Raw genomic sequence first — 15590 nt, forward strand, 5'->3', positions numbered from 1 at the left:
AAAAAAAAAAAAAAAAAGAATATGGACCAATCTGTGACCAGAAGAGCATCTTCCCTATTTATTTAAAGGCCTAGGGAAGCATTAGATCTTGTCCAGGTTATGCGGGGAAGGTTTGCCTGAGGGGGGTTAGCCACACCACTTTCCAAAAATGTCATTAGAGGCAAGTGACTCAGTTTCTGTGGTTGGGCTGAAAGACACCCAAGTGTGTGCATCTGCCACATCTGCCTGAAAAACATTTGACAGTAGACATGTTGATCGCACCTTTTAAAGGGGGAATGGAGTCGTTTTCATTTGTATGCTGGTGTTTGGAGGCATCACTTATTGAAAATGTCTCGTCGGTATCTCCAGGAGGAGTCGTTAGAGCCTTAAATGTCAGTTCTGAACTTACGGCCTTGGGACACAAACCTGCTCTTACAGTCATCTTTGTCCCATAGAAAGTTATTGATTCTGTCATTACTCTCTTGGCCTTCCTCTGTCCAGGTAATCAAGTCCCAAAGTGTGATAAAGGACTCCATAGCCATGGACAGTCTTTCAATGCATCTCATCTGCAGACCACAGACGATTTTGTGGTACTCACAAAGAGGATGCTAGTGACAACATCCACAGTTTTAGATGAGGCTGAACATGGGCCATTTTTATTTTTTAAGGCTTTGAAAGAAAAAGTTAAAGCAAAGGAAACTGAGATTATTTATCCCAGAGAAGAGAAGGCTGTCGCCTAGAGGCTAGTGACCACATATCTGCTGCACACGCAAACGTGGAAAATGAAATTAATCAGGCGTCTATCCAAGAATTTACATCCAGTCAGTGGCTGCTTCTGAAAAGAATGGGGAGGGGTGCTCGTGAGTTTAGAATGGTGTCTTTTGACTGATCCCAAGTGGCTACCATTTTTTCCATACATTCTCATATAGATCTCATCCTTGTACCATTTTTTAAAAACTTGTTATTACTTCTTTGTGAATTTCACATCACGCACCTCAATCCCACTCGCCTCCCCCTCCCCTCATGCCCAGCCCCCACTCTTGCAATCCCCCCCAAAAGAGAAAAAATATCTTGTTGTGAAAGCTTCAGCTTGTCACAGTGCGTCCCACAGTATATAACCTTTTGTCCACACTTCTTGGCTTGCAAATTTGTATTGCAGTGAGTCATTGGTCTGGTTCAAGGCCTCTGGTTTCTGCTTCTCCATCCACACAGAAACCTCACTGGCTCTCTTCTCAGACATCCTGTGGTTGCTCTGTGTCATGGAGATCCTACAGTTTTGGATCTGTAGGACCAGCCCCTTCATGCACTCCAGCACTTCATCAATGGGTTGGATCCTGGGGCGAGTCAATTCAAAGGCCTGGATCTGGGCCTGAGAGGTATCTGAGCTGGTCAGCCCATCCTCTCTTCTGTACCCACACACCACAGGGATGAGCTCAGCTGCCTTGTCCCAGCTGGCCCATCTAATGCTGTAGCCAGTAAATGGCTAGGCCAGCTTTCCTGTCTAATGGCTAGGTTGCCCAGGTGAGGTACAGGCTCTCTCCCCCAAGTACTACAGCAGATGAGGGGCAGGGACAGCTCTCCTGCTCTCATGATGGGAGGAAATATCTCCCTTGTCCATACCACTGCACAGCAGACAAGAGGCAGGGCCACCTTTCCATGCGCATGCCTTCCTGGCCAGCTCACCTACAACTCCTCACCCGGGGCCAGCTGTTCTGTGTTGCCTGGGTGATATGTGGGGCCCACTCTCCAGTGCTGGCTAGGGGCAGGGTCCATAGCCTCCAGTGACAGCACAGGTCAGGACTTCACCATGGTCCCAGGTGGCATCACTGGCTACTCACATCAGACTGATCCTCACTGCCCTCAATCTCCAATTCTGCCCACATCCTTCTGCTTCTCTTTCATCTCTCTGCCGCTGACTTGCTCCTCTTAGTGGTGTTTGGGGCCTCTGGGTGTGTAGAACTGTCTCAAGAGTGCCTTACCTGTACAGTATGGCACTGAGCAGGGGCCACTTCAGACTGGTGATCATCTCAGGCTAACTTCTTGTCTGGACCCCCTGGTACCAGATTGGTGGTCACCCTGCGTTTTTCTCCTAGCCTGGGCTTGTGGCCCCATGTGGGGTTGTCTGTCTTCGGTTCATTCCTGCCTGGGTCCTGCAATCTCAGATGAGCTTCCTCCCTGCCCTGGGAGCCAGTACCTGTACCATTTTTAAATATTGGTTTGGTAACTACAAGTTTTCATTGTATTAAGTGAATGAGCAGCTGACAAAAAGGACAGTTCTTAACCTGCTGATGGGGGGAACAAGGTCACCAAGACCCTAAATATTCAACCCTCACACTTTCCTATGTCTGATTCTTCTGTGCATCCCCTGACTCCCATATGTGTCTATAATCCACTGGGATAAATCACCCTGGCTCCAATCCCAGACATGCTGGACTACAACTGGGAGCTATTAACTGTTGGTGCTTCTGATGTCTGAGAATCACAGCCCCAGTGCTGCAGCAGGCTGCTTCTCTAAGTGTGCCCTGAGCCTGCAGCACGAGCATCACCCAGAAGCATAACAGAGATGCAAACTCTTAGCCCCATCTCAGGTCCACCAAGGCAGGCCTGTGGGAGTAGAACACTTGGCAATCTATTGACTGAGTCATCTAGGGTACATTGATGCTTAGGAACATCTGTGGGCCCCTGGCATAGAGCTGTATCTCTTCTGTAGCTCTTTAAAACAGTAAGGGAGGGACTCATTAAGATAGTCTCATAATTTGCATCTCTTGGGTTATGTCTGTAACTATGGAATTTCAGATTAGAAGGAATCGTATGAGATTTAATCTAATACTCTCTCAACCATTTTAATCCCTCCCTCTCTTCCCTCATTCCTGGTTCTTTGATCATTTGATAAGTCCTGCACACAAGGGCTTGAGGAAGCCATGATTAATAGAAGGATCAGCCCTTATCCTCTTAAATCTTACTGGTTACAGGAGAGGCATGTCTGACATGCTCATACTAGTGATAAATGGTGACTGCGATGCTGGGGAGACTGTGAAGCTGAGAGGATTTCCTAAAGAGATATGAGTGAGTCCTCTACACAGGAACTAAGCCATGGCAGCATGTTGACTCTAGGACCCAGATCTACATGGAGCGAGGCCAAAGCTCTTCTTATTGCAAATCTTCACATTCACAAGAATCCCTTCCCTCTGGATTTCTCTCTCCAAGGCGGTGAGATATTTGAATTGCTTTAGTCCAATTCAGAAATACTCTGCCCCTTTCCCCTTCATTAAAAATATTTGCAACCTATTCGGATGCTCTGCAAGAGAGATCATCAGAGTGATAAGCTCAGGGGAGCAAATCTCAGAACCCACCGCTGGCCTTGCTGTAACCCACACATCTGAAACCCAACCTCACTCGATTTGTGGATGACATGTTAGACCTCTGACTCTCACTGACCTCACAGAGACAGAGAACCCCAGGCTTAGGGGCAGTCTTCACGTTTAGTAGAATACTGTGCACCTGAGGGTAAGATTCCATCTTCTTGTAGAATGTTTGAACGTGAATATATATATATAACATGTCACAAATATAAAGGAAGTTAAAGATTAGAATTTCACAAAAAGAATTTACTTATCAGTCTATTGTTTTGAACCAACAATGTGTAGCGTGTGTGCCACATAGTTTTGTGGTCATGTTTTGGAACAAGTTCTAAATTCATTTATCCATATTGTATTATATTTTAGATTCAGATTCTGTAACCTAGTAGAGTGCAGAGACCTGGGAGTTAAAAACTCTCTCCATTTTGTCTTTAATTCCTCAGGGCTTACTGCAATTTGTGGTATGTTAGTTAATAGGTAAATAAGATTTGATATTTGATGTATCGTGAAGATGTATATGTTTTCCACGGAATGGGCAATGCATTAAGGTACTCTACAGATTTCCCTCTGTGATGTCAGTAACCTCAGCTCTCTAACAAGCACCCATCATTCATTTTCATGGGTTTTTCTGGGTCCACTTGCAGTATCAGCCAACCTGAACTTCATCAGTGTGCCTGTCAAAACCACGAAAACCGTTGATCAGTGCTAATCCTAGACACAGGATGTCTTCAACAGCCTTCTTCTAATCAGCCAATCTAATATGCTGATCTGAAAGAAATGAGGCCAGTCTGCCTCCACTTCTTCTGAAGACCGCCATTTCCTTTTTCTCTGTTGACAGTCTTTCAGTTTTTATTGACAAGTCACGAGGCATGGCTCATCTATGTGGTTTTTCTTCTGTGTGGTTACAACTTTTTACAAAACAATTTTTTACCCATTGGACTATTTTTTTTTAATTTTTAGAAGTAGTCTATCTCTTCTGAGGAAGTTGTTGTGTTTTGTATTCTCACCTAGAGCAACTGACACTAGACTTCTGACATGTGTACATATATCCCTGACATGTTCATCTTTTGTGCCTGATAGGGCCGTGTCCACTATCAAGGACACAAATGATGAGAGTAATCGGTTTATATTTTAGTCTAATGGTTTTCTAAACCATTTAGGGGATGTCTAGTAATGTAGCAGTTTCTTCTCATTACCTCAAGTTAGCCCCTATAATGTAGTAATAGATCTCTATTTAGGCTGGTCATATATAGTTTTTAAAGCAAAATATACTCACTGTTATTTTATTAGTATGGACACCAGCCATTATTAATTCTAGTGGGTAAATATACATTATTTGGCTTTAATTTTAGTAATGTAAGTTCATGGTCTGTTTAGACCTTGACTGGACAGTTCTGAAATAAAGAGTTTAGGCTCAGTAGTACCTGCTATATGATCAAAGTCCTGAATTCCATGATTCTAAACTTTGCGACAAAACACCCCCTGAAGATAACTTCAAACATTAATCTGTAAAACGTGCGCATGCACGTGCACACACACACACACACACACATACACACATGCACATACAAATATAATATCTTTTGAATATAATATTTTTTAATTTTAGTATTTTACTTATTCACTTTGCATCCTGCTCACTGCCCACCTCCTGGTCACCCCCTCCCACAATCCTTCCCTCATCTCCCCTTCCCTTCTCCTCTGAGCCTGTGGGAGGGCCCCCCTGGGTTATCCCCCACCCTGACCTTTGTTCTTCAAGTCTCTGTGAGGCCAGACGAGGCAGCCCAGCTAGGAGAACATATCCTACATACAGGCCACAGCTTTTGGGACAGCCCCTGTTCTAGTTGATTAGTTTTTATAAAGTAGCTTTGAAACATTAAACCATAAAGTGTTAGAAAAGGATCCGGAAGTAACTGGGTCTTGCTTGGCCATAATCCCTGAAGCTCTGTTCCTAGTCTTTTGCAATATGGAGATTTTATGAGATGGTTTCTAATCCACAGTAGTGACTCAATTATCTCGGTCATCTTCACCGCACGCCTTCTCTTCCTTGTTCCAGATTAAACCCTAGGACAAGCATCCTCACTGGCTTGCCCAGGAGGGTGCTGTGAACTGGAACTAGGGAAGGGTTAGGAGAGTCTGTGGTAAGGAACCACAGAAGCCCCGGGGAGGAACACTGTTATATAACTTGCCCTAATCGCTCTGCAGAGCAGCTGACAGGCTTGGGAGAGGTTATCCATAAAACAGGATTACAAGACGCTTCCAAACCTAGATCTGGCACAGCAGCCAGAGTCACAGCATATACTGACTCCACAGGCCTGGGAGCTTTGGGGCTTCGGTTAGCTCAGGCATGTTATAAATCTGCACAAGTGGAAAAAGCCAAAAAAAAAAAAAACCGATGTCTCTCTGGCCGGCCCCCCGAATAACTGTCCCCGAGAGGCCTAGGAAAGCTAAGCTTCCCTTGCAAAATCCTTAATCATCTCTCTCAAATATGAGTTTTCCATGCAGCTGCAGAGATGAGAACCTGGGAGAGACCAAGGAGAACAGAGCATTCCTAGACATTTCCTGGCCCTGGGGATAGAGTGGTGAATGAATAGCTACAATGTGTCTCCCACATGCCTGCTAAAACGCTTATAGTTTCCCAGGGTTTGTCTGTGTTCTGAACTTTATGAACATTTGCCAGTGAATTGGATAGAAACAAAGAAGGCAAATCTAGCAATTTTCCTGGTTCTTTGGTGAAAGAGGGTATGAGGCAGAATTACAGTTTTGAAATGGATTGTCAGGTGGGGCTGGTCACAGCAAGTTGCCACTTAATACGGATAAGCTTTAAAGGCTGGCCTGGTATAAAAGTAGAAGGTGCTTAGGTTGGCAAGCATCTCATATGAGAAGAAGTTTATGGGTTTGATTGGATTTCAAGAAATGCGTGAGTCACCCGGATGCTGTGGCCGCATTAAAGAAGAAACCAGAAAGGGGCAGAGAGTCTCACGTTTTGTGGTGGGTGCTAGAACTAGGAGTGTGATACATTAGAGCTCATCGCTGGGGAGAACATGAGGGTAAAAGTAGAAAGATTCAAAGGTAAACCAATTGTTTAAAGAGGAGATGAGGGGAAGCTAGTCCACTCTGCGGGCACCTGGGAATTAGCCCAACCATATGGAAGAGGAGTAATGACAACTAATTTACTCTAAGAGAGAAAGTGGATGGTGTGTGTGTGTGTGTAAACATAGTGGCTCGAAAGAAGGGTAAACATTTAAATTTTCAAATAATTAGAGCAGTTCAGGAATGGAAAAGAATCATTTCATTAAATTCTGAACTTTCTGTCACTAGATTTATTTGAGCCAAGGCCGGCCTTCTGAAGGTTCTGAACACTGAAAACCTCACGGTCAGTGAGCATTAAGATCACTCCTGATTCTCATAGTCCATGATTTAAATAGCTGTGAATGCCAAGGCCACGAAGGACACGCCCCTTGGCTCTGACTCTGGCCAGCTGTGTGACCTTCAGCTAAGACATGAACTTCCCACCCCCACCCCCACCCCCATCCCCCCAGTTTCTCCATCTGGCTTTAACAAATGCCTCAGTTGCTCCCCTGTACACCGGCCTCCCTGTAGAGTCTTTCGTTCGACCATGTGGGAAAAGAAAATTCTGGCCTGCTTGCTACCTGGCGTAAGTCTTCCTGCAGGAAGTTCCTGAAGGCCACTGAACTAAAAACCCTCAGATTGCTTATTGGCAGGAGAAAGGGTAGTTGTGAAGGTGCAGTGTGTTCCCTTGAGAACTCCCAACAGGATGCTGATGAAGTAACAGGTGATCTGCTTTCTCTCAAGCACCTGTAATGAGTTCAGCTCTGCCTGTGCAAACAACTGGTGAGAAACGGAGGTCGGGTTACCCCGGCACAGCACAGCTCTGTCTTTGGCAGACTTCATTCTCTGCTTACTGAGCTGGTGATGGTCTTTTGAGTTTTGCTCATCATCACCAGAGCAGACACTCACAGAGAAACTTACCCCATGGCACATCTCTTCTCCAAGTTTTTTCTTTTTTCTTTTCTTCATAAATCAATTTGTTTGATTAGCTTATAAGCTGAAAATCTAACAACAAATTGGCAACATAGATCTGTCTCCCACTATCCAAGAGGGGAATTTAAGATTTCATTTGTCCTAATGGTAAGCACTCTGTCACCGGATTCCATTGCTGACTGACTGTGGCTTCTTCTGTGGGTGCCTAATTCCTTATCCCTTTCTTCTCTGCCTGGCATGAGGCTCTTCATCCCTGCACCATGGCATGCTCACTTCCTGACACCCCTTCTTTGACTTTTGTCAAGCTAATATCATTGTCTCCAAATCCTATTCCCTCCCCTCCGGCCCGACCCCAATATCTTTAGTGATACACTTATCCATACACAGGTCAGCTTGTTTGGACATAGATATAGAAGGCTGTGGACAGGATATAAACTCTCTCCTCCAGTTCCTGAGGTCAGCTGGGGAAGAAGCAAGAGAAGTTGAACTGCTCATAAGGCACCAAGGATCTGAAACCTTCTCTCCTTGGCTGGCAGCTCTGGCCAGACACACCACCCCCCCTCCCCCGTCCCCCATCCACATCCACAGTCACATTTTTCTCCCATCTCTGTTTCCGTAGATTGGAAATGAAAACAGCTGTTAAAAATAAAGAGTGCATGAGTCATCTGGAATCGCCACGTGGTAATTACAGTTTCCATCTCGCCCTGTCCAGTCCTTCCCAGTGTGCTGAGCCCCATATCACAGTCCTGCTGTGGGGAGAACACACTGTGGGGAAAGCAAAAATTTTAAGGACAACCTTAATTTTCGTTTTCTAATCCTCTGAGGTTAAACACTGAGTGGGCTGCCAAGCCAAGAAAAATAACAAGAAAGAAGATACTTCAATTAGAAAACTCGATTTGTGGGATGGGCCATTTTTCCGGTTTTCTCTGTTTTGAGCAAGTCCCTGTGTCAGTGTTGACGAGAGGCCAGTTCTTCTGTAATGTCGAAGGTGCCCTAGGATTGCCTCATGGTACCCTCACTATGAAGAATGTTTAGCTCTTGTAGATGCTATGCCCTAAGCTGGCTCTCTCCTCTCTCTCTCTCTCTCTCTCTCTCTCTCTCTCTCTCTCTCTCTCTCTCTCTCTCTCTCTCTCTCTCTCTCTCTCTCTCTCATCTTTTCAAGACAAGGTTTCTCTGTATAGCCCTGGCTGTCCTAGAACTCACGCTGTAGACAGGCTGGCCTCAAACTCAGAAATCTGCCTGCCTCTGCCTCCCAAGTGCTGGGATTGAAGGCGTGTGCCACCAGGCCTGGCTGTGTTTTCTCTTTTAATTGCCCAGGGCTTTATAATCTAGAAAACCTCAGTGGAGGTAATCCATAATCGGCTAGCTGATCGGCACCTGCCAAGGCTGACTTAAGTTACACCCAGTCCCCATGACAACCACTTAACCTTGACTGAGTAATTCTGCTGGTCTAAAGCTATGATGCCACCTCTCCCTGCAGTGACCCTGCTGCCTGCATTCTAATAGCGCGAACACACACAGATTGTAAATTATATGTAGATTGTAGTTATCTGTAGATTATAGTTTCTAGCAAGAGACCTGTGTGGTCTATTGCAGTGGAGGCTTGCTCTTTACCCCTTCATTTTTCCTTTCTAGGAATGAATTTCTTTACAATTAGATTAGTGTTTGTGTGTGTGTGTGTGTGTGTGTGTGTGTGTGTGCGCACGCGCGCGCGCGCGCGTTCTCTCTCTCTCTCTCTCTCTCTACCACTGTGAGCTCTACTGCCCAAAGTGCCTGGTTAGATTTTTTTTTTAAATTTTAATTACATTTATTTGTTGATTTGTTGGATGTATATATGTGGATGCGGATGTGCCATGGTGGAGGTCAGAGGACAGTTTGCAGGAGTTGGTTCTTCCTTTCAACTGTGCAAGTCCCGGGGATTGAACTCAGGTCCTCAAGCTTGCCAGTGAGCGCCTTTACCTTCTAAGCCAGTGGTTCTCCACTGTGGCTCCAGACCCATTCTGCAAACCTCTGTCTCCAAAAATAACTACCTTAAAGTTCGTAACAGTGGCAAAATCACAGTTATGAAGTAGCAACAAAAATAATTTTAAGGCCGGGCAGTGGTAGCACATGCCTTTAATCCCAGCACTTGGGAGGCAGATTTCTGAGTTCAAGGCCAGCCTGGTCTACAGAGTTCCAGGACAGCCAGGGCTATACAGAGAAACCCTGCCTTGAAAATAACCGATAATAATAATAATAATAATAACAGTAATTTTAAGGTTGGGGGTCAACACACCATGAGGAACTGCATTAAAGGTTTGCAGCATTAGAAAGGTTGAGAACTACCGCTTTGCAAACCATCTTGCTGGTCCAATATTATTTTTGAGTTCATTTTCCACATCGAAACCTCTATAATTCTGTAATCATTTCCTTTTCTGAGAGGTAGCTTTAGCTGGAGTGATGGCTCATCCACTCAGGAGGCTGGGACAGGATTTTGAGTTCTAGGCCAGCCTGCACTGGGTAGTCAGGATGCTGGGCTCCAGAGGGGGTCCCTCAGCCAACCTGAAGCTAAAGAAAGAAGGCCACAAGCTAGTTTTACCAAGGAAGACACATAATGTTCTGGGGGGGGGGNGTTTTTGTTTTTGTTTTGTTTTGTTTTATTTTGTGTGTGTGTGTGGGGGGGGGGTTGAGACAGGGTCTCTCTGTGTAACAGCCCTGGCTGTCCTAGAACTTGCTTTGTAGGTCAGGCTGGCCTGGTGAGTACAGAGATCTGCCTGCCTCTACCTCCTAAGTGCTGGGATTAAAGGTGTGTGCCACCACCATCTGGCAGGAAGACACATAATGTGGCTTTCAGAATTCCAGGCTGGTTACTCAGACCCAACTGCTGTCTCCAAACCTTAAATCCCACCACTTTACGGACAGTCATTCCTTTCTGGTGATGCATTATTTCCCAGATGCAGGGACAAACTCATCAAGGTGGGTTGCGGAGTCAAACATCTACCCAGTTCTCAGGGGGGCCCTCCACTCACTGGCTGTGTGACCATAGGCAGTTACTGCTTTCTCTACCTGGTTAGACTCATCTGTTAGATGAGGTGATAACGATACTTCCCTCTGGAGTTTTTGTCAGTTCTCAATAAAATGGGTGATGTCCTTAAACAAATGGTATGTATGCCAGCTATTACCATTTTCATACGCATAAATGAGCAAACTATGTAGACACTAGCTACTTTTGACAAAGGGGGCTGACATCAGCTCACAAAGAAACTGAACTTTAGTTTGGACTCTGGTACATCACAACAGATGACTCCTAGGAGAGGTTTCTTATTGGTGGCATGCAGTCACTGGATGCCCAGGGACAGCATTTGAGGCGAGTCAGGGAGGGAGAAACAGGGAGGTGTAGGGGGAGAGAGGGGGGAAGTAATCGTGGTGCCCACCACTTCATTCAGTAAGTATTCTTGGAGGGAGAGTAAGCAGTGTGGTAGACACTTACAAATGAGCTCCACCTGACTGCCTGCTTACTGTCCTGTGTTCTCTCTCGTGCCTTATAATAGAGAATTGACCCATCATACTTGAAGAACTACAGAAGAATGCAAAATAACATGTCTTTATGAGATGTGCCTTTTCTTTCTTTTAGATTACATGAAGCAGACAACATTTGAAGCCCAAGCCTTTTTAGAAGCTGTGCAGTTCTTCCGGCAGGAAAAGGGTCACTATGGCTCATGGGAAATGACTACCGGGGATGAAATCCAGGTACTGTGGGGCTCGGAGTTGTGGAAACTCTCTTGTCTGTGTGGCAAGGGTCAGGGCCATATAATGAAAGTTGCACAAATAGAAGTTGTGGTTTCCAAAGTGTTTCCCTGAGCTGTCTAAAAGCAACAAGTCAATGAGCCGTGGTTCACATGAAGACCACCAGCCCTGGCCTTCAGGAGGGCAGCCCACAGTGCTTAGTTAGGTCACTAAGTCTGTGAGAGCAGTTTGTTTACAATGCTAAGAGCGTTTTTTGTTGATTTGGCGTATGAGCCAAAAGCTTCTGTGCCGAGTGTGTTTTTACACATCCACACACCGTACTTTTATAGTTCCAACCTGAGAACACTTTAGAATTTCAAACAATTAGTGTCCGATAGTTTTCGGAAGTGAATCCATTTAAAATTTCGAGAAGTTGAAATATTTGCAGTACTTTATGCACCAAAGAAAACCCAAAGCGTAAGAAACAGAAGCAAAACGCCTGGCCAAGCAAAATTTAGACAACGTGTTTAATATCTAACATATATTTAATACAGAGACCTGTAGTAAAACGTTCCTGTGTGGTGGTCTGTAATGTTCAAACCCTAAGTGTGTCTTGGCAAGCTTGCAGAGCGGGAAGGGCAGTTTGTATGAGAGGACAGGAAGGCACAGAACAGCTAAGTGACTTTCGAATTCAGCTAACTTTACTTCATCTCCTGCCTAGGACACTTGCTTCGTATTTTCCTTCACTTAAAATCTTTAATTATTTTTGTTTTATAGGTATTGGTGTTTTGCCTGCATGTGTGTCTGTGTGAGAGTGTTGGACTCCCTGGAGTGGGAGTTACAATTGTGTGCTGCCGTGGGGGTGCTGGGAATTGAACTCTGGTCCCCTTGAGGATAAGCCAGTGCTCTTAACCACTTGAGCCATCTTTCCAGTTCCTCACTTAAAGTCTTAATTGTATGTCAGTTCACATTTTTTTACACTGGAAACAAGAATTTAGTAGAACTTTTGTGGGGTTGAGTGTTTCAGTGTGTGTGTGTGTGTGTGTGTGTGTGTGTGTGTGTGGTGTGTGTTCGTGTGTTCTGTCTACTTTTTCCTTTAGGCTAACATGCACTGAGTGCTACAGAAAGTGCAAAAGAGCTGAGTGACTCCCTTTATGTTGCTCTCTTAGTAGTAATGACTCACATGAGTGTGGCAAGCCTTCGCGTGGTGATGGTTGTTTTAGGCAGAGGTCCAGGCAGAGCAGTGTCTCAGAATAACTTTTCCTGGCAGATTATTTAGGTGAAAATGTTTGTATGCTTGGTAAAGGCATCAACACATTTTCTGCTTGTCACTATGAGCTACGAGCACTATCAGATAAACTCATGAGAAAAAAACCAATCTGCAAAAATGTCAAGTAGCTGCAGGTCTGAGGTATTTATTTGCCTTTAAATTAGCCAGGTGAGAACAGCTTGTCCTTCCCGTGCTGCTTGGCTCTAACACCAGAAAACTTCCATGTTTGAGGTCTTGTCTATTCCTTCTAGACTGGTTTTCATTTATTATATCTTGAATGGAACACTGTAAATAGACATACTCACCTACAGCGCTTCAGTAACACAGGGGCCCGGAGCCGAGGGTCCAGTCAGACATGGGGCCTGCCTGTGGGAGGGAACTCTTCCTCAGCCTTACCCCTTCTTACAGCTTCCAGTCTGAGAAGAAACACAGTGCTGTGACCTTGGGCCATAGTGGTGTGACCTCAGTGAGTGTGCTCCATTGGTTTGGGTTTTGTTGTTGTTTTGGGGGACAGAGTCTCAGTGTGTAGCTCTGGCTATCCCTAAGGTATTGGCTTGTAGCTCAGGCTAGCTTCAAGCTCTTGCCTTACCTCCCTCAGTTTCCTTAGTCATATATGAGGTATCCAGCATCAAACCTTGCTTAGTTTGTTCATTTTGATCAATCTAATGACACCTTTGGTTTCTTACATGTGTGAGGAAATTTTCCCTCCACGTCCCAGCAGTTAAAATTTCCCACCATCTTCTCATCTTTTTAAAATACAAATTATAAAAATTATGTTTGAGGTTCCTTATGGTAAAACTCAGTAAATTCTGTTTGATGGGGAGTTAATAGAACTTTCATATTTATTTATTTATTTATTTATTTATTTGATTAGCTACTTTCCCTCAGAAAGTCCACAGGCTTCTCTCTTGCCTGTGGAGAGCTGGCCATGGTGGGTCGCCCACAGTGGGCAGGTGAAGGACAAAGCAGTTTCAGGATGGGAGGAAGCTCAATTTAGAGGATGGGGAAGGTGGTGTTGGCATGAGATGGCATGGTACCCCAGGCTCTGCCAGCCTCAGGCCTCTTCCCAACCCCTACCCACCCCCCTTGGAGCCTCTCTTCCCCCTCTTTCTTTCTTTCCCAGACATATTTTCTTTTCAAGTTCCCAAGCTGTAAAATAGAAGCAAATTTCTTGGACCATCATGTGGGAAAGAGCAGAGGCAAACTGCAAGCCCACCCAGATGGAATGTTGGCTTTTTTTTTTTTTTTTTTTGGCCTTTGTGTGTAACATTTGGGTCTTCTCACATCTATTCACACTCACGCTCAAAACCAATCCAGTCTCGGCAGAAGGACAAACGAGGAGAACTGTGACTCTTGACTCCAAGGCTTTTCAACCACAACAGAATTTCCCATTGTGCTTTGCTTTAGTCTTCATCCATCTTAGCTCTCTCTCCTCACACCATACTTGATAGGTCTTGGGCATAGGTTCCAGCAAGAACTCACTCACCTGGGCAGGAGTGGCCTGGGGCCAATTAATTACTCACAGAATCAAATGGCTGAGCCTGCTGATTTCCAATATGTTTGCCTAAATCAAGTTTCTTATAAGATCCCCAGAAAATGGTGATCTTATAAGATCATCTCTTAATGGTCCACAGAGAATGATTCAGAAAGGAAACACAAATCCATCAGTGAGTTTTCAAGGCCTGTGAACGTCTTGGCTCTGTTATCTTCATCACTTGAGGTAGATCCACATTGCAGCAGATGGGACCATTCAGCTGTACTGAGCCTAGCAGCTCCTTTCCCAGGAGCCCAGGGGACCAGGGACCCAGCCTGCTTGTCCTTTCCAGCCTCAGAGCATTCCTGTTCAGTCCAGCTAGAGCGTCACACCCTGCCATAATGGAGCCCTGGAGAAGGGCCAAGGCAAGTGAGCTTCTAAGGGTTTCCACGGATGTGGCTGACCAGTGAGCTCAGAGAGAACTTCCTTGTAGCCCAAAGTATAATTTGAACTTTTATAAGAAGGAGGAGGCCAGCTGTTTTGAACAAATATTATTTCAGCTTCACAGACCAAATGTCTCTAGTGACGGTCTGCTCTGCTGCCTGCTGACATTCTCCACAGTGCCCCTGCCTTGTTGCAGACCTCAGTCTGCAGCCTGCTATTGCTGCTGAGTTGTGATCCCGAGAAGACTCCAGGTTAAGTGAATCTGAGCAGCAAAGCTACCCCAAGTCAGGGCTGAGAGCAGAGAAGGAAGGATGGGGGGCTATGGTGAACCTGTGGACTGCTGCTCAGATGCAAGGGAACAAGAGCATTGATCAGCACAAAGTTTTAGGGTGGATTTGGGAACACTCCTACAGAGCACGCTGAAAACTTTCCATGCCACCTTAAGTCTGCTTAGCCCACAAGTGTCACTTTGTTTCATAATATTTGGTGCTAATTTATCTTTATGTTGTCTGCCTGGCAGGGTCCAGATTTCTTAATGATACTTTTCATAGACAGTCAGGATATTCCAGCCAGTGCATGGGTAATTAACAACCTTCTAGCTGCCTTCTTTAGTACATGACTGCGGGAGAAGGCTGCTGGAAAACACAATGTTGTCTTCATTCCATACACAGGGAGTGTTTGGAGGAAAGGTTGCCACTTTGCCTGTTACTGAAGATGTGTTCACCAGCCGACTTTGGCTTTCAGGACGCAGTGGGGCAAAGGCAGGATCTGATGATGTGTAGCTGAGAAAAGGAGCCACTTGCTCTCTTAAGGGACTCTGTCTTTGTGGCATGGCCAAGAGATAATCCTCCTAAAGTTTGAGGCAAAAAATAGCTCTCCCACAGCAATCCAGTGTAGGAGATATTAATTAATGACGTATGTCCCTCCCCTTTAAAGCACAATGAGACCATGAAATGTTCTGTTGCTTAACAATGTAAGTTCGTAAGCGTAAAAACACGTGACACAATTCTGCAGCTCTGTCTTGGTTGTGTTTTGTTTTTGAGACAGGATCTCACCATGCAGCTCACACTGACCCAGGGATGCTCCATCCCCCTGATTCAGCCTCTTAAGTATTTGGGATTATAGGCAGCTATGACCTCATCCAGCAAAATTGTACATTTTTATAAAACTTGTTTAAAGAATAATATTTCAAAGTAGACAGTCATATTCTCTCTCTCTCCCTCCCTCCCCTTTCCCTCCCTCCCTCCCTCCCTCCCTCCCTCCCTCCCTCCTTCCTTCCTTTCTATCCCTCTTCTTTCATCCTAGGATCAATCTAAAAACCCTGGTTTGTATTGGAATCTGTTTCCTGCCCTTG

General features: G+C 45.1%; 1 protein-coding gene across 1 annotated transcript in view; it reads left to right on the forward strand.

Annotated features, from left to right (window-relative positions):
- Positions 1 to 15590, forward strand: part of Niban1 (niban apoptosis regulator 1) — a 152270-nt gene that overhangs the window by 110191 nt on the left and 26489 nt on the right. Inside the window, exon 6 of the mRNA XM_021197880.2 lies at positions 10957 to 11072. Within this exon, the coding sequence (XP_021053539.1) occupies positions 10957 to 11072 (116 nt within the window). The remainder of the gene's footprint in view (positions 1 to 10956; positions 11073 to 15590) is intronic.

This window comes from Mus pahari, chromosome 5 (assembly GCF_900095145.1).
Source record: "Mus pahari chromosome 5, PAHARI_EIJ_v1.1, whole genome shotgun sequence".
In the NCBI taxonomy this organism is placed as follows: Eukaryota; Metazoa; Chordata; class Mammalia; order Rodentia; family Muridae; genus Mus; species Mus pahari.